At 51.2% G+C, this 26,725-nt stretch overlaps 1 protein-coding gene across 1 annotated transcript in view; it reads left to right on the top strand.

The window, feature by feature from the left end:
* The window catches only part of LRRC24 (leucine rich repeat containing 24), a 33,706-nt gene extending 7,233 nt beyond the window's left edge, over positions 1-26,473 (top strand). The window contains exons 2-9 of the mRNA XM_056854616.1: positions 567-986; positions 1,341-1,752; positions 11,513-11,534; positions 21,397-21,510; positions 22,700-22,871; positions 23,743-24,021; positions 24,635-24,803; positions 25,455-26,473. Of these exons, the coding sequence (XP_056710594.1) occupies positions 567-986; positions 1,341-1,752; positions 11,513-11,534; positions 21,397-21,510; positions 22,700-22,871; positions 23,743-24,021; positions 24,635-24,803; positions 25,455-26,473 (2,607 nt within the window). The remainder of the gene's footprint in view (positions 1-566; positions 987-1,340; positions 1,753-11,512; positions 11,535-21,396; positions 21,511-22,699; positions 22,872-23,742; positions 24,022-24,634; positions 24,804-25,454) is intronic.
* The last annotated feature ends 252 nt before the right edge of the window (positions 26,474-26,725 follow it).

Below are 26,725 nucleotides of genomic sequence, written 5' to 3'. Positions count from 1 at the left end.
CAGGGAAACCGATCTCCAGATTGGTTCAGAGGAGGGCAACCAAGACGGTGAGAGGTCTGGAGGCCAAGTCCTCTGAGGAAAGGTTGAAGGAGATGGGCAGGTTTAGCCTGGAGAGGAGAAGGCTGAGAGGGGATATGATGACCACGTTCAAGTACTTGAAGGGCTGTCATACGGAGGAGGGTGCCGAGTTGTTTTCTGTTGCCCCAGAAGGTCGGACCAGAACCAGCGGGTTGAAATTAAATCAGAAGAGTTTCGGTCTAGACATCAGGAAGAACTTCTTGACAGTCAGAGCGGTTCCTCGGTGGAACAGGCTTCCTCGGGAGGTGGTGAGCGCTCCTTCCCTGGAGGTTTTTAAGCAGAAGCTAGATGGCCATCTGTCAGCAATGCTGATTCTGTGAACTTGGGCAGTTCATGAGAGGGAGGGCATCTTGGCCATCTTCTGGGCATGGAGTGGGGGTCACTGGGGTGTGGGGGGGGAGGTTGTTGTGAATTTCCTGCATTGTGCAGGGGTTGGGCAAGATGACCCTGGTGTTCCCTCCCCCCTCTATGCTTCAATGATTCCGTAGTCTGGAGATCTGTTGTCATTGCTGGAGCTCTCCACCGCCCTCCAGTTCGTGGCTTCCGAAGGAGCTGAAGGCCGGCCGCAGACGGATGGAGCCTCCGCGCGGGGAGGCAGTCTACCCGGCAGCCGCGCCGCGCCACGGGGAGGGCTCTGCCAACGGGGCGAACAGACCGCCGGGCCGGACGGACCTTGGTGGGACCCAGCAGGGCCCTTCAAGGCGCGCGCGCTCCCCGACCCGGGTCCGTCACGCGTCCCGACGTTCGCGGGTCGGGGCGGGCGGGCGGGGGCGGGGCCGGCCGCCGGGGCGGCGCTGACATCACCGGCGAGCGGCGCGGTTGGGCGAGGCGGGCTGATGTCAAGGCGCGCGGCCGGCCGCCTGGCCGCCCCCCCATCCGCCGAGCCCATGGAGAGCCCCGAGCGGCAGGTAAGGCGCGCACCCGCCGCCCGGGGGACTCGCCGCCACTGGAACTCGCCGGCGGGAGGGGGGCACTGGGGGGGGGGTCCGCCTCCATCCATCCATCCATCCATCCATCCATCCATCCAGGCGCGGAGGTTTCCATCCCCGGCTGCTCCCTGGACTTGCTTGGGCGGTGGGTGGGTGGGTGGGTTGCTTTTGCGCGGGCGGACCCGGGAAGAAGCCGGGCTGCCTTCGCGACCAGAAGCGCCCGGAGACCCCTACCATTTGGGGGCGGGGGGGGAGGGTCTGAGCGTGCCAGAGTCCAGCCTCCCTTGCTCCGATCCAAGTCGGGATGGCGACCCCCGAGTCCTTCGACCCCAGTCGCCCCCTCAAGCGTCTCACCTGCTGCCCGGGTCCCCGGGCATCCCCGGCGCCTTCTCTGCACCATCCCTCGTGCCCCCTGCAGGCCGGCTCCCCCGGGCTCCCCGTCCCCACCGGGATCTGGCCAGAGCTCATCCCCGGAGGCTCCCGTTGCCCTCTAAGGTGCTGCTGGACCCGAATCCCACTGCCCTGCCGCAGACCCGCGTGGCTGCCCTCGGAAACCTGGGAAGGGCTCCTTGCAAAAGCGTCCTCCAAATGCTCCTGCCCGTGAGCAAGTGGCGCGGCGGCGGCGTGAAGCCCGAGCTCTGTTGCAGCCGTGCAGAAGATCCTGGGGCACGCTCCCAGCAGGGCACCCGGTGGCTTGCCCAGGGCCTCCTGGCTGGCTTCTGCAGCTGGGCCGGCCCTGGCACGGGTAAGGGAAACCCGCGGGCCACGGGGCTCTTGGCACTCTCTAACAGCAGGGTGGGGATCTGCTCGGGCCTAAGGCTATCTGCTTGCTTTGTGAGAGCTTCGCGTTTGGCTCTTCCCACGTCCGGCACCGGAGACCCAGTTCGGTCCACTTTGCGGCTGTTAATCGCCCTCTGGTTTCAAGCTGTCAAACAGTTCTCGAGTCTAGCTGGCATTCCTGACAAATTGTTAAGCAGCTCAAAGGCTGGATGGAAATCTTCACGAGCTGGATGCAGCCTCAGGGTTTATGGCACAAGATAGGAGGTCCCGGAGGGCAGGGGTGTTGTCGCAGAGATCGCCGGGGGTCCCTGGCATCATGCTTACCTTTACCCTGCACCTTCTACAGTTTCCTTGAGCCATGGGTATATACTAGGTGTAAGCACTTTGATAACTAAATATTGGTAAGGTGCCGCTAAAGCTCACCTGGGTTTGGGCGTCTTCTCTTGTTTTGGAAACCAGCTTCTCCTTTCTCTTCCCCTGTCACCTGTTAAGACCGGCCGAGGTTGTCAGATCTGCAAGGCAAAGGCCCGTATGCAGGTGTGTGGGGGGATTTTGGCATTTATTTTTTAAAATCTATGCTACCTTTGCCCCAACCTGGGTGGCCCAGGCTAGCCCGATCTCCTGAGATCTCAGAAGCTAAGCAGGGTCAGCCCTGGTTAGTCCTTGGATGGGAGACCACCCAGGAAATCCAGAGGCAGGCAATGGCAAACCATCTCTGAACACCTCTTGCCTTGAAAACCCTACAGGGTCACCATAAGTCAGCTGTCACTTGATGGCACTTTCAACTACTACCGTGCCATCTTTCTCCCAGCATAGGGTCCTAGGCGGCCCCCACAGAGAAGGCCCTCTCCTGGGTTGCCACCTTCCTAAACTCAGAAGGCAAAAGGCACCTCTAAGGATGAATTTGGCAGATGGGCAGATTTACGCAGGAGTAGGTGGTCCACGTTCCTGGTCCCAGACCATGTAAGGCTTTAAGGATCAAAAGCTGAGCGTGCCCAGAAACAAGCGAGGTTTCTTTTCTTATGTTCAGCACAACGGCTGTCTCCTTTCTGCTGGAGGATGACCAGAGTCTGAGCTTGAGCGGTTTCTGGGTGTGCAGAAAAGCCTTCTTTGAGCTGCCATTTCGTGACCAGTGTTCACTTTCACTTTGCATCCTTTATAGAATTTTAAATTGAATTCAGGTGTTTTTAAAGGAAAGTCTACTGCAGGGTTTTCAGTACCGTGTCCCCTGCGCACAGTAAAAACTCTTCCTGGTGCCTGAGGATGGTTGTTTTTATAATGCGGAGGAGAATGGGTTGTTTCTGGCTGCTCATGTGACCCAGACAACTCACCTGGTGGGTCTGGGTGGGCCATTCAGAACGGTTGTGTTGGAGAAATTTGTAAAGTTTCATTGCAACTTTGTGACTTTTGTAAGTTTTTCTTCGGTGTCTTTCACTGGGGGAGGCATTTTCTTTTCCTCTTGAAGCCCTGCTCCCTGCCTTTGAGAGAGAGGGTGCGCTCTACAAACTGGAATTAGTGGAATATATAACAATGGGGGGAAGGATAGGATTAGGATCATATATACTCTTGTAAAGAATGGCAAGCTTGTCTGGGCTGGGGAAGAGGAGAGATTATTTTATCTGTGATAGAAAGTTCCATCCAGGAGCAGCCAATTTATGGTGACCTCCATGGGGATTTCAAGGCAAGGGACGGTGGTTTGTCATCGCCAGCTAGCAAACGTGGTCTTCTTTGGTGGTCTCCCATCTGAGTACTAGCCAGGGCTGGCCCTGCTTAGCTTCTGAGATCTGATTAGATTGGGCCATCCAGGTCAAGGCAAGAGAGCAACAGAGGTGGTTTGTCATTGCTTGCCTCTTCAGAGCAATCCTCTGGGTGGTATCCTATCCAAATACTAACCAGGGCTGACCCTGCTTAGCTTCTGAGATGTAAAGAGGTCAAGCCAGCCTGGGCCACCCAGGTCAGGGCAAAAGGCATACAGAGGTGGTTTGCCATTGCCTGTCTCTGCATAGCAACCTTGGACTCCCTTGGTGATCTCCCATCCAAGTACTAACCAGGGCTGACCCTGCTTAGCTTCAGAGATCTGATCGGCTAGCCTGGGACATCCAGGTCAGGGCTTTCCTTTATCTGATGTATTCACTAGGGGATCTTCCTCCGCAAGGAGCATGTGTCAGTGAAACCTCAGAAGTTCTCCTCTGTGTTGCATTTTGAGAAAGGAAAGTCCTCTTCTTCCCTCTGCTGGAGAGGGGCATCCTGGGAAGGGGTAAGCAGGCATTACTCTGTACCCCTTTTAAAAGGAAAGGCCATACTTCCGCTCCCCCTCACTTTGCCCTGTCTCAAAGGGAATTAAAGCCACGACTCCTAATTTCCAAACCTCTGTTTGTGTAAACATAAAGATGATAAAAGATGGCGATCTTGTGAATGCCCAGCAGCTGCATCCCCTGGTTTGCACGGTTCAGATAGGTTGCCATAGCTACTTACTGCAAATATTGCGAGGAGGGAGCTCTTGCAACAAACAGTGGCCGTGGGCCTTCCTTCCTCCCTCCTCCAGTCATTTTTGAGGACCTCAAAAGGATATGGAGTTGCTGTCCAGTTTTTTGGGGGCTGCCTGCCTCTCTCTGGCAGGACGGGCTTTTAACAGCTGCACGGTCAGCAGAAATGCAACAGGTGGAGCTTTCCTAAAACTGTGCATCTGCATATTTGATAGGTGTGCTTTGTTTCAGTGGCCCTTTATCCATCAATCAGGAGTTAAGGGCCAGGAGTTAGTTATCCGACAGGTTTCTCCTGCAACTTCTGCCTCATTGCCCGTCTTACACCCTGTGGGCAGTGAGGGCCACCCTAGTGCCCCTACCCACCCACACTTCTAGTGGGAAGGTTGCTGTGTTCAGTCTGATCCCTACAGCAATTTTTTGCCATGAATACATAAGCCTGCTTTGGCACTTCCCTGCATCTGTAAGCCTCTCCATCAACCCTTCACACCTGAAAACCTGGGGTGCTTGTAATGTGCAGGATCACTGTCAGAGCAAACATCCCCTCCTCCTGCTGAGAGCCAGCGTGGTGAAGTGGTTAAGAGCGGTGGTTTGGAGCGGTTGACTCTGATCTGGAGAACCGGGTTTGACACCCCACTCCGCCACATGAAGCCAGCTGGGTGAACTTGGGCCAGTCACACTCTCTCAGCCCCACCTACATCACAGGGTGTCTGTTGTGGGGAGGGGGAGGGGAGGTGATTGTGAGCCGGTTTGATTCTTCCTTAAGTGGTAGAGAAAGTCAGCATTTAAAAACCAACTCTTCTTCTTCCTCCTCTTCTTCCTCTTGTTCCCTCGCACTGCCAAGTGCTTTTCTCCAGCTGAATCATGTTAAACTGACTATTAGGATTTGCATTTTCAAAAGGCTGTACTACAGAATGTTTAATTTGCCAGTTATTATAATTGTTTCGTGTAGAACTGCGGCAGACCCAAAACACATTCAGCATTGCTTACCATCTCAGAAGGCCAAATCTGACACTCACGGGGAGTTCTGTGCCCGAAGTAGCCAGCAATTTTTTTATTATTATTTTTTTTGAAAACTTACTCTTCGTGCCTGCAGGGTCCCAATTTGAATCAGGACTGCAGGGAGGCCCTCCCAATGGGCGTGATCCAAACTGGACCCTGGTAGCCCTGAAGGCTGAGTTTTAAAAGCGTCACTGGCAGCTACAAACATGGAACTTCCAGCACACATCTGGATTGGCCCAAAATATACAGCTTACGGAGGAGCGGCGCAGAAGTTATGTGCTGGCAGTTTGTGTCTACATGTATGCACATGTGGATATCAAGGCTCGGTGCTTCTGGGTCCCTGAGGGTGAAGATTTCACTCTGAGGGACCCAAAAGGAGGGGAAGAGGCATCAAAGGATTGTATGGCATAGACAACCATCTTCCTAAAAGACAGAATAGGGATTGTGTGTTAGCAGGGAAAGGCACCAGAAGGTAGGGGCCGTGGCTCAGTGGAAGAGCCTCTGCTTGGCATGCAGAGGGCCCCAGATTCAATCCCCGGCATCTCCAGTTAAGAGGACCAAGCAGTAGGTGATGTGAAAGACCTCTGCATGAGACCCTGGAGATCCTCTGCCAGTCTGAGTGACCTTGATGGACCAAGGGTGGGGAGGGGCCGTGGCTCAGTGCTAGAGCATCTGCTTGGCATGCAGAAGGTCCAAGGTTCAATCCCCGGCATCTCCAGTTAAAAGGACCAGGCAGTAGGTGATGGGAAAGACCCTGCCTGACACCCTGGAGTAGCAAGACTGACTGCTGGTCTGAGTAGACAAGACTGACTTTGATGGACCAGTGGTCTCATTCTGTATAAGGCATCTTCATGTGTCCATGTCTTCCTGGTGTGTCTGCTGTACTTTGAATGTAAAAATGGTTTGGATATATACATGACATAAATGCCTTTTGCAGCTCTTTCCTGTCTGGGGTGAACAACAAGGGAAGCCTTCTGGAGGATAAAAAGGATTTTAACCTTCTTCTTGAAACACCCTGAATCTATCTGACAGTCTCGCTGTTGACAGTGAAATAAGGGAACTCATGCCCCAAGGAGGGGTCATCTGGGCATGGCGTCGGTCCCCCCCACACACAATGCCTCCTCAGTAAGCTCCATCCCTGCACTGTGGCAATTGGGATTTGCCTGGCTGGAGGGGCTGTGGGCCAGCTGGAGCTTTGGAGGCAGGACACTGTGGTGTGGGGGTGGGGGGGTGTTCCACTGCACACAGGAGGATGTGTGTGTATTTCATCGACTGCCACATTCCTTCTCCTGCAAAGCACGGCCAAATCACACCTCTGAAGGCTGCCTGGGGGAAGGTTTAAAGCGGGCTGAATGACGTGGGGTAAGGAACAGCCCTTGGGCTGAGCAACTGATGGCCGCCTTAAATCATAGTTCCTATAAAAGTATTTTTATGCAACTGAGAGACCGAGCGTCTCTGGACAGGCAGTTCTGGCCCTTCTACAATTGTACATGCTGTCGATTTCATTTTTCTTCTGCCCTTTCCTCAAGAAATTCAAGGCTGGTTACATGGTTCTCCCTTCCCGTTTTATCCGCACAGCAACCCTGGGAGGTAGAATCATAGAGTTGGAAGGGACGACCAGGGTAATCTAGTTCAACCCCCTGCACAATGCAGGAAACTCACAACTACCTCCCCGACACACACACCCAGCGACCTCTACTCCATGCCCAGAAGATGGCCAAGATGCCCTCCCTCTCATCATCTGCCGAAGGTCATAGAATCAGCCTTGCTGACAGATGGCCATCTAGCCTCTTCTAAAAAACCTCCAGGGAAGGAGAGCCCACCACCTCCCGAGGAAGCCTGTTCCACTGAGGAACCGCTCTGACTGTTAGAAGATTCTTCCTAATGTCTAGACGGAAACGCTTTTGATATAATTTCAATCTGTTGGTTCTGGTCTAACCTTCTGGGGCAACAGAAAACAACTCAGCACCATCCGAGTTGTTGATCAGGTAGATCAGCCTGAGAGAGCTCTGAGGTCACCCAGCAAGTTTCATGAGGATTTGAATCAGGATCTTACAGATCCTGGCCCATCATGTTTACCACTATACTGGCTTCCCCCTCTCGGGTGTTAATTCATTTGTACCCCTCGTTTCTTCCATCATAGAATTGTCCGCAGAGGTGAGCATTTGCAAGCCCACTGAGGTTGTCTCCTCGGGGGAGGCACATGTGAGCATGTGTGCATGCATTCCCAGTGGCAGCTTCTTTACAGACGTGCCATCAACTCACAACCGATTTATGGCGACCCCAGCAAGGAGCGTTCACGGCAAGTGAGAAGCGCAGGTGTGGTTGGCCAAGGCCTTCCTCTGCAGAGTCTTCCTGGGTGGCCTCCTATTTATATTTATATTGTTTGTTTACATCATTTATACCCCACCTTTCTCTCCAGTGAGCCCCAAGGTAGCTCACATGTGAGCCACCTTGTGAGCCACCCAAGGTGGCTCACAGTGAGCCCCAAGGTGGCTCACATAATTCATTGTCCTCTCCTCCATTTCATCCTCACAACAACCCTATGAGGTAGGTTAGGCTGAGACTGGTCCAAGGTCACCCAGCAAGCTTCCATGGCAGAAGTGGGAATTCGAACCTGGGTCTCCTGGATCCTAGTCTGACACTCTAACCACTACTCTAACCACTACACCACGCTGGCTGTCTTTTCAGTATCCAAGTACTGACCCTGCTAAACTTCCAAGAGCTGACAAGATTGGGCCATACCATATGCCACCCTCCCTCCTGGCAGCTTCCTTACTATATAAAAAACCAAGAGTCCTTTCGTGTTGTACATATTTATTAGATGCGGTACTTATTTTCTCACTGTGGTCACAATCCATTGTGAGAGCCAGTGTGGTGTAGTGGTTAAGAGCGGTGGTTTGGAGCAGTGGAGTCTGATCTGGAGAACTGGGTTTGATTCCCCACTCCTCCACATGAACAGCCGAGGCTAATCTGGTGAACTGGATTTTTTCCCCACTCCTCCACACAAAGCCAGCTGGGTGACCTTGGGCTAGTCACAGCTCTTTTAGAGCTCTCTCAGCCCCACCTACCTCACAGGATGTCTGTTGTGGGGAGGGGAAGGTGATTGTGAGCTGGTTTGAGTCTCCCTTAAGTGGTAGAGAAAGTCGGCATATGAAAACCAACTCTTCCTCTTCTTCTCCTGAGCAGCCCTAGTAAAATTCTCCCATTCTTGCCCTCCAAAGGTTATCAGCATTCCTCCTCTGCATCACAGCCTGGCCAATATGCCGAGTGTAGGATCCCTAATTGCGCTTGGGAGGTAGATTTATATGGCCTGCAGACTGCGGAAGCGAGTGGGTTGGTCCTGTGGTTGTGTAAGCATAAAGTGTCTACAGAGGGGGGAGCTTCCCCTTCGCACTGCAGCCTTCTGCAGAGCCCCCACCCCCACCCCTCAAGGCATTGCCAGGAGTCAGAGGAACCGCCTGGGTTAAAATGCACTGGGCATGTTGGGGGCTGCCTTGGGGAGGGGAATCAGATGGAATTGCCTTCTTTATCTTATTCTCCCACTAGCAGAGGAACTACGGTGGAGCCCCAGGGAGGGGGCTGTGGCTCAGTGGTAGAGCCTCTGCATGGCATGCAGAAGGTTCCAGGTTCAGTCCCCGGCATCTCCAGTTAAAGGGACTAGGCAATAGGTGAGGTGAAAGACCTGAGACACCCTGGAGAGCTGCTGCCAGTCTGAGTAGGCAGTACTGACCTTGATGGACTGAGGGTCTGATTCAGTGTAAGGCAGTGTAAGTTTTTTGAAGACCGCTTTTCCTTGAGACCCTTCCTCTAGAGCCCAAGTGGCCAAGAGCTGAGGGGATGGGTTGCATGTCTAGGCAGGAGCGGGTGGCACTGTTGATGCATGCAGAATATACATACGTATGTGTGGGTGGATGTGTCTGTATACACTGTCTCTCGCCATATGTTCTCGAGAGCGCTATAAATGTAGTTGACTTGGATATGATCAAATGTTGTAAGTAGTTTTAATCAGCGTTCAACCACTAACAGGCAGGTCATGAATGGCTCAGCAGTCCTTTGCACATCCGTACACTGCCAGCAGCGGTTTAATATCCTGAAGGCTGCAATTCACTTGGAACAAAAATGAAGGGTTTTTTTACACACGTCCTGAAGCTGTCCTGCAAGCTTCTCTCAACTATCTGGGGTGGAGCAACCAAGAGGAACCCAGACTTTGCCGCTGCTTGCTGTGCTTCATATGGCCAGGGTATGGGGCCCTCTGCTTCCTCGGGGAGCTTTCTGTGTGGAGGGTGCATGCAGGGTTGGAGACAGACCGCTTTAAAAAAGGGATTGGACAGATTCAGGGAGGATGGGTCTATCGGTGGCTAATAGCCATGGTGACTAAAGGGAGCCTCCACATTCAGAGGCAGTCAAACTCTGAATCCCAGTGCCAGGAGGCCTCTCTGCCCTGTTGTTGGACCTCCGGAGGAAGTGGTTGGCCACTGCATGAGACAGGATGCTGGACTAGACGGACCTTCACTGGTCTGATCCAGCACAACTCTTCTGATGTTCTTATCAGAGGAAGGCCTGAGTGGTGTAGTGGTTAAGAGTGGTGGACTCTAATCTGGAGAACCAGGTTGGTTTCCCCACTCCTCCACATGAAGCCTACTGGGTGACCCTGGGCTAGCTTCAGTTCTCTTAGAGCTTTCTCAGCTCCACCTACGTCACAAAGTATCTGTTATGGGGAGAGGAAGGGAAGGTGATTGTAAGCCGCTTTGAGACTCCTTAAAAGGTAGAGAAAATCGGGGTATAAAAACCAACTCCTCCTCCTCCTCCATGCCTGTTGTTGGACCTCCAGAGGAACTGAGATCATGAGAGGGAGGGCATCTTGGACATGTTCTGGGCATGGAGTAGGGGTCACTGGGGGTGTGGGGGGGGGAGGTGGTTCAAAATTTCCTGCATTGTGCAGGGGGTTGACCCTGGGGTCCCTTCCGACTCTATGATTCTATGAACTAGTTGGCCCGTGAGTGAGACAGGATGCTGGACTAAAGCAACCACTGGTGTGATCCAGCAGGGCTCTGCTTACGGAGAGCCGATGTGATATAGTGGTTAAGAGTGTCGGACTAGGAAAGCAACTTTCCATTGTCTGGGGAAAAGTCTAAAGAGATGCTTCATCAGTTAAGTAGGATAAACCCAGCAGAAATAAACATAAGAACCTAAGAAAAGCCCTGCTGGATCAGACCCAGGCCCATCAAGTCCAGCAGTCTGTTCACACAGCGGCCAAATGGCTTCTTGATGTTCTCTTGGGACGTCCAGGATCCCTTTCTTATGTTTGGCTTTGGCTTCCTCTGCCTGGGGTGTGCTTAGCTCTGAGCCCTAAATTTGCTTTTTAAAATATTTTAAAATTATTTTAAATTGAACATATGAAGCTGCTTTATACTGAATCAGACCATCAGACTATCAAGGCCAGTAATGTCTACTCAGACTGGCAGCCCCTCTCCAGGGCCTCAGGCAGAAAAGGGTCTTTCACATCACCTACTGTCTGGTCCTTTTAACTGGAGATGCTGGGGATTGAACCTGGGGCCTTCTGCATGCCAAAATCAATGACAGTACAACTATATATCTATCCTAATAGCTATAAATAGCCAGGTAAGTAACACAAGATTACTGACACCGTCCATGTGTTATGAAAGTCCAATATTAGTACAAAAGCCTGTGAAAATTCATGTTGTTGTATGTCTTCTTATTTTCAAATGTCCTTCAGCCAGGTACAACAGAAAATGCAGGTTCCAGATGTGTAGCTTGTATAATATAACATTTTGCACTTTGTGATACATTTTTGCTCCTGTGTTTGCTTTCTTAAATTATGTACTTACATAGTGGTGTCTTTTTTGAGTAACCTCCAGGTACTAGCTGGAGATCTCAAGCTATTACCGCTGATCTCCAGCTGATAGAGATGAGTTCCCCTGGAGAAAATGACTGCTTTGGCAATTGGACTCTATGGCATTGAAGTCCCTCCCCTCCCCAAAACCTGCCCTCCTCAGGCTCCGCCCCCACAACTTCCTGCCGGTGATGAAGAGGGACCTGGCCAAGGTCACCCAGCAGGCTTCATGTGCAGGTGTGGGGAATCGAACCGGGTTCTCCAGATTAGAGTCCGCCCCTCTTAACCACTCCACCATGCAGGCGCTCTGAGCCTCAGCACCTCCCCAATCGATCATTAGATGCTGTGTTTGTGTCTTTACAAACTTTTCTTGATATTTGCAGGGAAAGGCCACAGCGGGGCTCCGTAGGCAGCAGATTCCAGAAAATTGGGGCTGCAGCCCTGGTGTAGTAAAACACCCCCTCCTTCTTCCTTTCAAGCATTCGCACATTCCTGGGCCAGTTAAAGTGGGCACTTGCCTCCTGTCCAAGACTAGCACCAGGCCTTCTTGTTGTGCTCACCTTTCTAAGGTGCCAGGTGTCCCAGGTAGTACCCTGCCTTCTTACTGACAGCTAATCCTTAGCAGCCCAGCTCACAAATCCTCCCTGTGCCCGTAAGCGGCTTTAGAATTATTTGCAGCTCTCTAAGTACACCATGAAACCCAGCTGAAAGACGCCTGATCGGTTCGGTGCGCTTCTGCAGAAGCCTTCCTCTGGGGAAATGCAGCCATCCATCCCGGACTGGGAGGATTTGATAAGAGTCCAACCCCCCCCCCATGCCAATAGGATGCTTCCAAAATTGCAAAACAAAGGAGACCCCCCCCCATCTGCATCATGGCAGGTCCTGCCTGCTTTCCATCCCTGCATCAGGACTGACGGTCCCGTCGGTCTGTCCCCGAGGGCTGCCCCTGTGATTGTGTGACGTGACGCCTCCCCCCCCCCCCGCCCCCATTAGGTTTTTTTTTGTTGATGCTTTATGAGAAAATGTCATGCCTGAGCCTCTGTTAATCTCCAGGGAGGATCCTTTATAATCCCTCATTATGAAGAGGCTGATCATTTCATGTTTTAATCCTGACCCTTTGAAGATCAGAGTGAATTACAATACTTTGAAACTGCTTTTCACTTATACACTAAGTGCTTTTTGATTGGGCAAGTACCCTACATATTGCATGTACTCTCCCCCACCCCCATAACAACCCTGTGAGACAGACTGCTATTGTTCCCTTTTTAAATTCTCTCCAGAATCTCATGTGGAGAGGTCTTTCACACCACCTATTACCGGATCCTTTTAAACTGGAGATGCCGGGGATTGAACCTGGGACCTTCCTCATGGAAAGCAGATGCTCTGCCACTGAGCCACAGCCCCTCCCCTAGCCTCCAATATCTGATAGGTAAGCTTTGTTCTGCAGAAAGTGATTTTTCAAACAGTCTAATAATAATTGTGTACCGTCAAAAAAAAAAAAAGCTGATAGGAAGAAAGGAGATTCCTTTGAAATGTGGTGTTGGAGGAGAGTGTTACGGATACCGTGGATGGCCAAAAAAACAAATCAGTGGGTTCTAGATCAAATCAAGCCTGAATTGACCCTAAAAGCTAAAATGATTAAATTGAGGCAGTCATACTTTGGCCACATTATGAAAAGACAAGAGTCACTGTAAAAGACAATAATGCTAGGAAAAATTGAAGGCAGCAGGAAAAGAGGAAGACCCAATAAGAGATGGATTGGCTCTATAAAGGAAGCCACAGCCCTCAATTTGCAAGATCTGAGCAAGGTTGTTCAAGATAGGATGTTTTGGAGGACATTGATTCATAGGGTCGCCATGAGTCCGAAGCGACTTGATGGCACTTAACACACAACACACACAGTCAAGTTGCACCCAGCCAGTGGTGACCACAGGGCCATGGGGTTTTCTAGACAAGAAACATAACAGGGGTGGTTTGCCATTGTCTTCCTCTGTGCAGCAACCCTGGGCTTCCTTGGTGGTCTCCCATCCAAGTACTGACTGGCTGACCCTGCCTGGCTTCTAAGCTCTGATGAGATCAGGCGGTGCAATTCTGTATTGAACGTAAAAACAGCCCTGTTGGATCAGACCAGCTTCCTGGCACTGGGTTTCAGAGGTTGACTGCCACTGAACGTGGAGGTTCCCTTTGGTCCTGTTCAAGCCTCTATGCATCTATTATAAATATACCAGACATTAGGAAGAATCTAGACATTAGGAAGAATTTTCTAACAGTTAGAGCGGTTCCTCAGTGGAACAGGCTTCTTCGGGAGGTGGTGAGCTCTCCTTCCCTGGAGGTTGTTAAGAAGAGGCTAGCCATCTGTCAGCACTGCTGATTCTGTGACCTTAGGCAGATGATGAGAGGGAGGGCACCTTGGCCATCTTCTGGTCACTGTGTGTGTGTGTGTGGGAGAGGTAGTTGTGAATTCCCTGCATTGTGCAGGGGGTTGGACTAGATGACCCTGGTGGTCCCTTCCAACTCTATGATTCTATACCAAATAAACATATTTTGACTTGATACATCTTGATGACTGAGAGACTTTGAACGGTACACTTCAGTAGATCTATAGGAGCCTAAGACTTAAAAGGCAACCCTGGATGGAGTGTATATAAACACATTTTGTATTTTACAAACGTCATTCTACTCAGTCACCAAGATTGTAATATTCATATATACTTATGTTCTTTTGTACAATGGTATAGGTGTATTCAGAATTGTATTCAGGTGTATTCAGAATTGTATGTCTACAGACCACTGAAGAAGGCTTTGCAGCCGAAACACATTTGCTCTTAGCTTGGGAATCGTTTGACTGTATTTTTGTGTTTATTTGGTATATTTATAATAGCTACATAGAGGCTTGAACAGGGCTATATATAAGTTGCTTAATTTTGTTTGTATTAAATTTATTATACATCATTTACAGGATTACTTGTTTCAGTATTAGCCCCATGTTTCATGTTGACCTTCGGGTACCTTATTCTAGTTTTTTAGGGTTAAGGTTCCCCCCCTTTTTGTTGTTGGCGGTTTCCTTTAGTCACCATGGCTAGTAGCCACCAATAGACCTCTCCTCCATGAATCTGTCTAATCCCCTTTTAAAGCCGTCTCTGCCTGTGGCCATCGCTACATCCTCTGGCAGCAAATTCCACATTTTAATCACTCACACTATGTGAAGAAGTATTTCCTTTTGTCTGCCCATCAATTTAACTGGATACCCTCAAGTTCTGTTATTTTGGGAGCAGGAGACAGAGTTATCTCATAACACTCTCTCATACCCATTGCCTAATTTTATAATCTTCTTTTATGCCCCCTCCCCCTTAGCTGTTTTTCCCCCCCAAACTGAATAGCCCCAGATGTCCCCACTGTTACATGAAGCTTCCAGCAGCGTTTCCTCTCTCCTTGCATGGCGTCTGGCCACGTGCAGATTGCAGTCGTAGAAGAAAAAAGAGGGGAATAAAACCCAACCTAGAAAACAGAAATTGGGTACCCAGGGTTGGATGGGATGAAAAAATATGTAAATAATGAAAATTTAATTTATTAGAAGCACTATGTCAAGATTCAAATTATTTAAGAAAAGTTAAAACAGCACAATGGCATTTCCTAAGTTTGATATCTATAACCACATGCCAGACGCGTTTCGGCCATTATGGCCTTCCTCAGTGGTCTATTTGAAACCCATGTAAAACATGCACACATTCACAGATATATGTACATGTACAGACAATATAAAACAGACCAGGTATGTAATAGGTTGTATAATATATTACCAATTACACAAACATCTGGTAAGATTGTCTCAAGTTGTTATGCTGGGCTGTATGTGTCTCCCATGTAAGATGTGTGCAGTTATCAACCTGGTAAAACAATGTTTTACATGGGTTTCAAATAGACCACTGAGGAAGGCCATATAGGCCATAACACGTCTGGCATGTGGTTATAGATACCAACCTTAGGAAATGCCATTGTGCTGTTTTAACATTTTAAAATAATTTTAATCTTGACATAGCGCTTCTAATAAATTAAATTTTCATTATTTATATATTTTTTCATCCCACCCAACCTTGGGTACCCAGCACGAGCAGATTGCACCCAGGAGAGAAGCTGCCTCTCAGTAAGCTCACATTGGGCACATGAATGCAGGTTCAGCATGTCACCTGTCAGGCTTGGCAGTGATCACCTGTCGTGTTAAGCTTGGTGTTCAAGATGTCCCTGGCCTTGAAGTTCTCTGTTCCTGAACGTCACAGCTGATTTCCTGAGTGGATGAGCCATGCCCGGTCGCTTCCCTGGCAGTGACTAGCATCTGAACAGTCAGGTTATGCTCGGGATGCGCATGCCAGCCACAAGGAGGAGAAGGATGTGGCCGCTAAACCTCACAATGCCACCCACAAAAGAGCTGCTGCCTCCAGTTCATGGCCAGGCCCTAGTGCGGGTACAACTGTCAGTTGCATTACCACATGAACACATGAAGCGTGGTATAGTGGTTAAGTGTGGTGGTTAGGAGCGGTGGACTCTAGAGAACCGGGTTTGACTCCCCACTCCTCCACATGAACGGCGGACACTAATCTGGTGAACTGGGTTGGTTTCCCCACTCCTCTGATCTTTAAAGCACTATAAAATGTGGGTCTTGGGAGCTTACTTGAAGGACCCTGCCTCTTTGCCTCCTCAGAGCCTCCTGGTCGACCCCTCCCTTCATACCTGTCCAGCCACAGGTTTGTGGCCTGATCTTTTCCAGTGTTACAGAATCCCCTCCCCAAAGAGGCGCAAAGACCCCTTATGCTGTGACTTCCATAAGACATGTAAGGCTGTTCTTTTCAGCGGGTGTTTCGCAGTTAATTCCAAAGTGAGGTTTTGTTTGTTCGTTTTTTGAAGGAAAACTTTATATCTTGTCTGGTATTTAGTTTGAATTATCTTACCTGTGGGTCAGGTGCATTTGTAAGTTGAGCTGATTTGCCACGGTTGGTGGAAAGGCAGTATATGTCTATTCTAATAACAAATGAAGGATGAAAATCGTTAACTTGCTAAAGATAGATGAGGAGCAAAAGTAAAAGATGACAGAATCAAAAGTCTAAATGCAGCATTCCAGCAACTTGGTTGTAGAGACAAAGAGAACTACTATAATAACCAGCGTAACGAAACAGAAGAAAACAGCAAAAAAGGAAGAACAAGAGATCTGTTCCACAAGATCCAAGAAATCAAAGGGAAATTTAAAGCACGGTTAGGCATGCTGAAAGATCAATACGAAAATACATTAACCAAACAGGACAAAATAAAGGAAAGGTGGGAACAATACACTGAATAACTATATAGAGGAGATGAAAGGATAACAGATTATTTCCAAAAAGAATATTTTGACGATTGTACTGATGTGTAAACCACCTTGAGTCCCTTGAAGAAAGGAGGACTATAAATAACATCAATAAATAGATAAAAATAAAAAAATAAATGTGCACACGTGAACCAGGCATGAGTCTCCTCACAGCACCAGGGCACTCACCTCTGAATCCTCTTTGTGTGATTGTGCCTTGGCAAGTGGGTAGAACATCCCAGAATGTTTTCCCCACCACCACCTACATGTGCTGTTCATCATTGCCGAATAGACTGGGCCCTTGTGAGGTAGTTGCTTCTTTGTCATTGGAGGTTTTTAAGTATTGACTGAATACCTACTTGTTAGGGATATTATAGTTGTCGTTCCTGCATTGGCTGGGGGTTGGACTAGATGACCCTGGTGGTACCTTCCAACTCTGAGATTAAATAAATAAATTGGGCTTAAAAGACATTGTGGGATATTGTGGCCAGGGCTTCAAGGGACAAAAAAAGAAAAGAAAAAGGACTTTCTGAGATGCATGACACGTATCCATTAAGCAGCAGCAGGTCTGCATGAGAGCATGAAGCTGTCTTATGACTGAGTCAGACCATTCGTTGGTCTCTCAAGGTCAGGATGGGCTCCTCTGATTGGCAGCGGCTCTCCGGGGTTGCAGGTCGAGGTCTTTCCCATCACCTGCTTCCTTCATACTGCAGGAAAACCAGGGTAACTGACAGAGACCTGAAGCAAACAGTACTGTAGTAAACAGATGCCGGATTGCTGCAGCGTGAAACATGAATGCAATAAAATCAAAACATAATATGCATTTGCCGGAGCATCAAAGCATAAATATGAAGGAATTGCAGTAATTACTTTTGCAGGAAGAGATGTGTGTGTGTAAAGCTCTTTGCCAGAACAGTTTGGATCAACAAAGGCTGTCACCAAAGGAGGGCAGGGAGCTGTTCCTGTTGGCAGCAGAGGAGAGGACTTACGATAATGGGTATAAATTACAGGCGGAAAGGTACCAGCTGGACATTAGGAAGAAATTTTTTTTACAGTGAGAGTATTTCAGCAGTGGAATCGGCTGTCTGGGGAGGTGTTGAGCTCCCCCTCACTGGCAGCCTTTAAGCAGCGGCTGAACAGGGATGCTCTAGGCTGATCCTGCATTGAGCAGGGGATTGGACTAGATGGCCTGTATGGCCCCTTCCAACTCTGTGGCCATTTATGCAGGGCTGTTTTCCCACGGTCATCCCCACTGACTCCATAGTTCTATGATTCTGTGAACAAAGTGAGGGATGCGCTACAACAGGCAGGCAGGGGGTTCAATAAGAACCGGTACACAGCTTTAGGACTGGCCCAGTTCCACGAGCCACTGCCTGGCAACGTGATCCTCAGGAGCAGCCTTCTGCCGAGTCAGGCCCCTGGTCCCTCTAGCTCTGTCCTGTCGTCTCTGACTGGCAGCACCCCTCCGAGGAGCCAGCAGAGAAAGCCCTCTCCCAAGACCTGCTCTGGGAGATCCTGTAACTGGAATTGCCAGGAATTGCCAGACAAGCTGGAACGTGTCCAGGGGAGGGCAACAAAGATGGTGAGGGGTCTGGAGACCAAGTCCTGTGAGGAAAGGTTGAAGGAGCTGGGTATGTTGAGCCTGACGAGGAGAAGACTGAGAGGGGATATGATAACCGTCTCCAAGTCCTTGAAAGGCTATCATATAGAGGAGGGTGCCGAGTTGTTTTCTGTTGCCCCAGAAGGTCGGACCAGAACCAACGGGTTGAAATTGAATCAAAAGAGTTTCCGTCTAGACATTAGGAAGAACTTTCTGACAGACAGAGCAGTTCCTCAGTGGAACAGGCTTCCTTGGGAGGTGGTGAGCTCTCCTTCCCTAGAGGCTTTTAAGCAGAGGCTAGATGGCCATCTGTCAGCAATGCTGACTCTATGTCCTCAGGCAGTTCACGAGAGGGAGGACACCTTGGCCATCTTCTGGGCATGGAGTAGGGGGTTTCTGAGGTGTGTGTGTGGGGTAGTTTAGATTTTCCTGCATTGTGCAGGGGGTTGGACTGGATGACCCTGGTGGTCCCTTCCAACTCTTTGATTCTATGAATCAAACGGGACCTTCTGCTTGCAAAGGGGATGCTGTGCCACTGAACCCCTGCCCCAAATGTCATCAAGGATTCTAGAGGCACACCTCCTGCATCATGCAACACACTAAACTGGGCCTTGGATTTGCGAGGGGACCCATTTGATTGCTAACCTTGGACAAAGCCAGCCTGAATTAACTAATAAATGGTACCCATGTTATTTTCCCTTGACCTGGATAGCCCAGGTTAACCCAATGATGGCCCAGGCTGGCCCCGCTTGTAAGCCAGCATGGTGTAGTGGTTAAGAGGGGCGGACTCTAATCTGGAGAACTGGGTTTGATTCCCCGCTCCTCTACATGAAGCCTGCTGGGTGAGCTTGGGCCAGTCACAGTTCTCTCTGAACTCTCTCAGCCCCACCTACCTCACAAGGTGTCTATTGTGGGGAGAGGAAGGGAAGGTGATTGTAAGCTGGTTTGAGACTCCTTTCGGTAGAGAAAACCAGGGTACAAAAACCAACTCTTCCTCTTCTAGTGGGAGACCACTGAGGAATACCAGGGTCCCTACTCAGAGGCAGGCAATGGCAAACCACCGTTCTGAGTCTGTTGCCCTGACCCAGAGGGCCCAGGCTAGCCTGATCTCGTCAGATCTCAGAATCAAAGCAGGGTCGGCCCTAGTTAGCACTTGGCTGGGAAACCACCAAGGAATCCCAGGGTTGTGACTCAGAGGCAGGCAACGGCAAACCATCTCTGAACATCTCTTGCCTTGAAAACCCTGCGGGGTCACCACAAATTGGCTGTGACTTGACAGCACTTTCCATCACCGATGTTATTTTATTTCCCCTCGTATGCAGGGAAAGCCTGGTTCCCCTTCTAGTGATTTTTGCCAGTTTTTTGCTCCCCCAAATGAATTCTTCTTACATCCTCTGTACCTCCCTTTCTCTGTCCATCCTCTGCCTCCCCCCATTTCCAAGTCCAGGACCCCTCACTCACCTGGCTGCCTCTCTTCCCCCGGAACCAAAGTAGAGGCGAATGCCCTTTTTTCAGACCGTCGCCCCATGCAGCTCAGAGCCACCCCGCCCTAATCCCTCATCAGGATGCCGCAGGCATTACGGGGCTTTGCCCTGATTGCTGGAGACGTTGACCAAAGCTTCTAATGGGTTTAGGAGCTACCGGGTCGTCCCTACCCTATTCGAAGGCAGTCGGGAAACGGAGACGGTCGCATCCTGAGCCTAGATCTTGGCTGCTGGAGATGCCAGGTGAGCTCCCGTGCCCTGTCCTGTCCTCTAAAAGCTGTCAGCCCCGACTCTGGACCTACAAGCTGTTTCCCCAGGAGGCAATGACCCAACAGCACCCACTGGGACCTGTGCTTTTAGATGCTCGTTGCCAGGGCCTGTTCCAGATTTTGGGCAGAGAGTTCCCGGGGGCCCCTTTCTGCCCACTTACCCACATGTCCCCCTACCTGCCTATGTATCCTTTCCCACCCGGCATTCTGGGGAGGGGCTGTGGCTCAGTGGTAGAGCATCTGCTTGGCATGCAGAAGGTCCCAGGTTCAAACCCCAGCATCTCCAATTAAAGGGACTAGGCAGGTAGGTGATGGGAAAGACCTCTAGCCTGAAACCCTGGAGAGCCGTTGCTGATCTGAGTAGACAATAATGACTTTGATGAAACAAGGGTCTGATTCAGTATAAGGCAGCTTCATGTGTCCCTTTTAGTGGAGGGGCCGTGGCTCAGTGGTAAAGCATCTGCTTGGCATGCAGAAGGTCCCAGGTTCAATCCCCGGCACCTCCAGTTAAAGGGACTAGGCAGGTAGGTGATGTGAAAGAACTCCTCCTGAGACCCTGGAGAGCCGCTGCCGGTCTGGTAGGGAGCGGGCCGGCGGTAGTGGGCCCTGATGGAGGCCCAGGGCCCCGGCAGTTGCCCTATCCGAGGATATGCGGAGCCCGGTGCTTCTTGTTGCCACAGCTGGCCTTAGCAATAGCCACAGCTGGATCCAGGGGCTCCTGTGGGCCTCTGTCATGGGAGGGGGCTGCTTCGTTTCGGAAGAGACGGTGGGGAGGTCTCTCTCCAAAAGAGGGCAGTTGGCAGACAGCTGCTGTCGCGGCCGTCCAACTTGCAGCCAAGGTGCGAGAGGGACCAGGAAGGCATTCTGGGGCTGGGCTTGAAGCAAGAGCCAGCCCGGTGCCTCGGCCTCCACCACCCTGCTGAGCAAGCAAAACGTTCCCAGTAAGCTGCCCAGCCCAAGGGAGAGGACTTCCCAACCTGTAGGAGTCAACCTGATTTAACCAGTGGAGTTCAGCACCAGAACTCAGCCCTGGAAGATCATAAGGAACCAGGAGAAGGGCGTCTGAGCACATGCAAACTGCACTGCATGAAAAATCTCTTCCTTTCCAATCCCTCCTTTGGCTCAGCTTATCAGCCCACAGAGCCAGTGTGGAGTAGTGGTTAAGAGCAGTGGTTCGGAGCGGTGGACTCTGATCTGGAGAACCGGGTTTGATTCCCCACTCCTCCACATGAGCAGCGGAGGCTAATCTGGTGAACTGGATTTGTTTCCCCACTCCTACACACGAAGCCAGCTGGGTGACCTTGGGCCAGTCACAGCTCTCTCAGCCTTACCTACCTCACAGGGTGTCTGTTGTGGGGAGGGGAAGGGAAGGTGATTGTAAGCCGGCTTGATTCTCCCTTAAGTGGTAGAGAAAGTCGGCATATAAAAACAAACTCTGCTTCTTCTTCCCACATCCCCTTAATACATGCAACCGGAATAAATGCGGATGGTCCCTGTTCACTCTCCTTCGCCGCTGTGTTCTTCCCTCCTTCCAAACCATCAGTGTTTTTTTTTTATTGTAAACCCTTTGGGGCAGGGACCTGCAGTTTGGTGTGACTCTGGAAAGCGCCACACGCCCAACACTGCTGCAGAAAGTGCCCGTGAAGCTGTCCTCTTCAGATTCTCGGTGGCCTGGGACGACGACGGCACGGTGCGTTTTGCAGCCCTGGCTGTGAGCTATTGAAGAGGGCCCTCTAAGCTAGGCAACAATTTTGAATGTACAGGCATCTGATTATTTGGAATAGGCTTAAAACGCGATGCACGGTGGGGAATTCAGCACCCCCCGACATCTTACCTTGTCCTGCCTGTCTGCCTCCCGCTGTTCTTGCTTGAGATTATGAAATTACGTTGCTTTGTTTTCGAGCCCTGCTTTCCTTGGGCCAGCCAGGAGGAACAAAGGCTTCTTTGCTCTGCACGAAAGTTGGGACATTGACTTCTTCTGAGAGCCCCAGCTTAGAATCATAGAATCATAAGAGTTGGGAGAGACCACCAGGATCATCTAGTCCAATCCTCTGCACAATGCAGGAAATTCACAACTACCTCCCCCCTCCCACATCCCCAGTGACCCCTACTCCATGTCCAGAAGATGGCCAAGGTGCCCTCCCTCTCATGATCTGCCAAAGGTCATAGAATCAGCCTTGCTGACAGATGGCCATCTAGCCTTTGCTTAAGAACCTCCAGGGAAGGAGAGCTCACCACCTCACGAGGAAGCCTGTTCTACTGAGGAACTGTTAGAAAACTCTTCCAAATGTCCAGATGGAAACTCTTTGGATTTAATTTCAACCCGTTGGTTCTGGTCCGACCTTCTGGGGCAACAGAAAACAACTCGGCACCCTCCTCTCTATGACAGCCCTTCAAGTACTTGAAGATGGTAAGCTTAGCTTTAATGTTATGTCAGAACTGTGGGTTCTGGCAGCTTTGTCCACCACTGGCTCTGCAGATCGAAAAGCCGAGTTCAGAATTTGCAGACAACACTCAGGATGGAAATCTCCTGGCCGGACTGGGTAAGGGGAGCAGAGAAGCTTGTCCAGCCTCTGCTTAAATACTACCAGTGAGGGGGAGCTCACCACCTCCCTAGGAAGCTGATTCCACTGTCCAACAACTCTTACTGTAAAAGATTTTTTCCCTAATATCCAGCTGGTACCTCTCCGCCCACAATTTAAATCCATTATTGCAAGTCCTATCCTCTGCTGCCAACAGGAACCGCTCCCTGCCCTCCTCTAAGTGACCTAGCTCTGTCCATCTCATCTCTCCTGGCTTGCATGGCACCGTGGCTTGCATGGCATCAGCCTTAGCCGGTGGATCTTGTTCCTAACTCTTTCCCTCTCTCTTGTCGGCAGCTGGTCTAGGATGGCCCCGGCAGAGGCCTCCCTTCTCTCCCTCTGGCTGTTGGGGTTCGTGGCACTCCAGGCTCGCGCATGTCCCGCCACCTGCCGCTGCTACAGCATGACCGTGGAGTGTGGCTCTCTGGGCCTCAAAGAGCTGCCGGCCAGCATTCCCCCCTCCACCCAGGTAAGGCTCTGTTTGGCAGAAGGAGAGGTGACCGGGGAGGGGAGGATGTACTCTGCCAGTATCATAAGAACATAAGGAAAGCCCTGCTGGATCAGACCGAGGCCCATCAGGTCCAGCAGTCTGTTCACACCGTGGCCAACCAGGTGCCTCTAGGAAGCCCACAAACAGGATGACTGCAGCAGCACCATTCTGCCTGTGCTCCACGGCACCGAATATAACAGCATGGAGAGAATAGGTGTGCATCATGACTAGTATCCATTTTTACTAGTAGCCATGAATACCCCTCTCCTCGATGAACATGTCCACTCCCCTCTTAAAGCCTTCCAAGTTGGCAGCCATCACCACATCCTGGGGCAGGGAGTTCCACAATTTAACTATGCGTTGCGTGAAGAAATACTTCGTTTTATCAGTTTTGAATCTCTCACCCTCCAGCTTCAGCAGATGACCCCGCGTTCTGGCATTATGAGAGAGGGAGAAAAACTTCTCCCTGTCCACTCTCCCCACACCATGCATAATTTTATAGACTTCTATTATGTCTCCCCTTAGCCGCCTTCTTTCCAGGCTAAACAGCCCTGTGCATTTTCACCGCTCCTCCTCACTGGGGAGGACTCGTGTATCACGGCAACATGATGTGTACATGTGAATAACAGGTCTCTTCCCTGTCTGGGCGGAGGGGGTTGCCTTTTTGTGGCCTGTTGCCAGGGAGGTGGGGTAGAGCTGGTCCCAGCCCAATTATGGGGACCCCATAGGGGTTTCAAAGCAAGAGATGTTCAGAGGTGGTTTGCCGTCGCCTGCCCCAGGATGTAAAATGCCTGCTGACCGAAGAACCAGATTTCTCTGATGGCTTTTTTGTCCCTCTTTGGTCCTGCAGACAGTCTTCCTCCAGGATAACAGCATCACGCAGATCCACCAACAAGATCTGGCGTCTCTTTCGGGCCTGCAGTACCTCTACATGCAGAACAACACCATTTCGGCGCTGGAGCCCGGCGCCTTCCGCACCCAGGACCGGCTGCTGGAGCTGGCGCTGAACGGCAACCGCATCCACCTCATCAACAGCAGCATCTTCAAAGGCCTGGAGCACCTGCGTGTCCTCTACCTGGCCGGAAACCAGATCACCCGTCTGCCGGACTTCACCTTCTGTGACCTGGAGGTGAGTCTGGAGGGACCAGGGGGACACAGGCCACGGACACTACCTCAGCGCCTTCAGTCACCGCTAGACCCATTTCAGAGATAAGAAACTGAGGCTGAGACCTGGGTTCAAGTTCAGGGACACCGAGCAGGGTGTGGCTCACCAGAGAATGATTTATATGGAGCATTTACATTTTGCTTTTCTTTCATTCTAATACAAAAGCAGCTGAGAGCTTGAAATTGAAAGATTATGGCTTGTATTACAGTATGTTTATGTATTGTATTCTTTTAATATAAAACAAACACATTTCAAACAAACAGACAACAGTTGCTTGCGCCAGGTGAGCGGGACAGATGGAAGCTGTTTTCCAAGTGTGAAAACAAACACCCAGTCAAAATCCACCTGCTAAAACAAATACTGTAAACTTGGCCACATTCCCAGCGAGGGCAGGCGCAAGAGAAGCCCGCGTGCAATGTGTTGGGGGACCCCTGTTCAAGAGAGCTGCTGCCAGCCTGAGTAGACAATACTGACGTCGATGGGCCAAGGGTCCGATTCATTATAAGGCAGCGTCATGTGTGTGTGTTCATGTGTGTGTGTGTCTGTGATCATGTCCGGGCTGAATCTCTTTTTGCAGAGGCTGCAGGAGCTTCACTTACAGGAGAACAGCATCGAGGTCCTCGAGGACCAGGCGCTGGCCGGACTGTCCTCGCTGGCCTTGCTTGACCTCAGCAAGAACAACCTCCGCACCATCAGCCGGATGGCCCTGAGGCCCCTCATCAGCCTGCAGGTGCTGCGGTTGACAGGTAAGTCTCACCTGTGCTCCTCTGGCACCACCTGCAGGCCAGGAGTGTTCCCGCTCAGTAGAGCTCCATGCAAATGGGCCTCTGTCTGGGAGGAGCTCCTGCTCTTCTGCATGGTGTAGTGGTTAAGAGCAGTGGTTAGGAGCGGTGGACTCCAATCTGGGGAACCAGATTAGTTGTTTTCTGTTGCCCCAGAAGGCCGGACCAGAACCAACAGATTGAAATTAAATCAAAAGAGTTTCCATCTAGACATTAGCAAGAGCTTTCTAACAGTTCAAGCGGTTCCTCAGTGGAACAGGCTTCCTCGGGAGGCAGTGGGCTCTCCTTCCCTGGAGGTTTTTAAGCAGAGGCTAGATGGCCATCTGTCAGCAATGCTGATTCTGTGACCTTAGGCAGATGATGAGAGGGAGAGCATCTTGGCCATCTTCAGGTCACTAGGGATGTGGAGGGGGGAGTTAGTTGTGAATTTCCTGCATTGTGCTGGGGGTTGGACTAGATGACCCTGGTGATCCCTTCCAACTCTATGATTCTATGAAGTACTATATATACTATAATCATCTTATTGTAAGCTGCTTTGAGTACTGCAAGGGAGAACGGTGGCTAATAAATGTTTTAAATACATAACGAACTGACGAGGCTCTTCTCTCCTGGCAGATAACCCTTGGCGATGCGATTGCTCTCTGCACTGGCTCAGTAGCTGGATCAAGGAGGAAGGGCAGCGGCTATTGAGCCCTCTGGACAAGAAGATCGTGTGCTCTGAGCCGCCGCGGCTGGCCTACCAGAGCCTAAGGGATATCTCGGGCAACAGTTTGATCTGCATCCCACCCATCGTGCAAGTGGATCCGCTAGAGTTGACTGCCCGACTGGGAGACGACCTGCGTGTCTCCTGCCAGGCTTCCGGCTACCCGCAGCCGCTGGTGACGTGGCGCAAGCTGGCGCATTGGCGATCAGGGGGCTCCCGGGCCAGTGGGGCCCGGCTGCCAGGCGGCACCTTCGAGCTGAGTGAGCGCAGCGTGGGGGAACGCTTCGAGCAGTCGGACACGGGCAGCGGGATGCTCTTCCTGAACAACGTGACGGTGGCCCACGCGGGCAAATACGAGTGCGAGGCGTCGAACCCCGGCGGGACGGCCCGCGTGCTCTTCCACCTCATGGTCAACCTGTCCCAGCAGCAGCAGCTGCAGCAGACGTCGCGGGGCTACCCGGCGTCCGTGGACATCAGCCAGGAGCCCCTCTACGACATGGAGAGCATGGACTTCAACGCTCTGAGCATGGCCACACAGACTGCCATCGCAGTGGCCATCTCCCTCCTGGCATTGGTCGCCCTCCTCCTGGTGATCATGATCTACCGTAAACACCGAAAGCGGGAGAAGGCCAAGAAAGAGGAGAACATCCTTTATGTCAACGACTACTCAGACGGGCCCACCACGTTCGCCCAGCTGGAGGAGTACCGCGACGAGAGAGGCCACGAGATGTTCGTCATCGACCGCAACAAGCCCCTCTTCGCCACTTACAAGGACCCTCAAGGCCTGGTGGGGGTCTTTCCCGACCAGCTGCAGGACCAGGCCACCCAGACCCTGGAAGGGGAAGAGGACTGCCCACCGGAAGCCAGCGAGCATTTCGCCAACCAGGGGTTGATGTTCCAGCCTCAGATTGCGTATGAAATCCACTGCTGAGTTATCGGGGTGGACGCTGGGCAGATGCCGCGCAACGCTAGGGGTGGGGGCGCCACCCAGGGGACCTGCTGTGGCCCTCCCTGACCTTTCACCTCTGTCCCGACCTTTCCAAGAGGTCTGCTTTCTCTGCAGTTTCAGGTGATGGGGAGGAATTTTGGGACACTGCCCCTGCCATCGGTGAGCACGGGGTAAGAAAGGATTTGCTTGAGTGTCTCCCTCGCCCCAAGCAGCTGTTAGCAGAGAAAATTCTGC

This window comes from Euleptes europaea, chromosome 8, assembly GCF_029931775.1.
Source record: "Euleptes europaea isolate rEulEur1 chromosome 8, rEulEur1.hap1, whole genome shotgun sequence".
Lineage (NCBI taxonomy): Eukaryota > Metazoa > Chordata > Lepidosauria > Squamata > Sphaerodactylidae > Euleptes > Euleptes europaea.
This window is presented reverse-complemented; position numbering and strand designations above follow the sequence as displayed.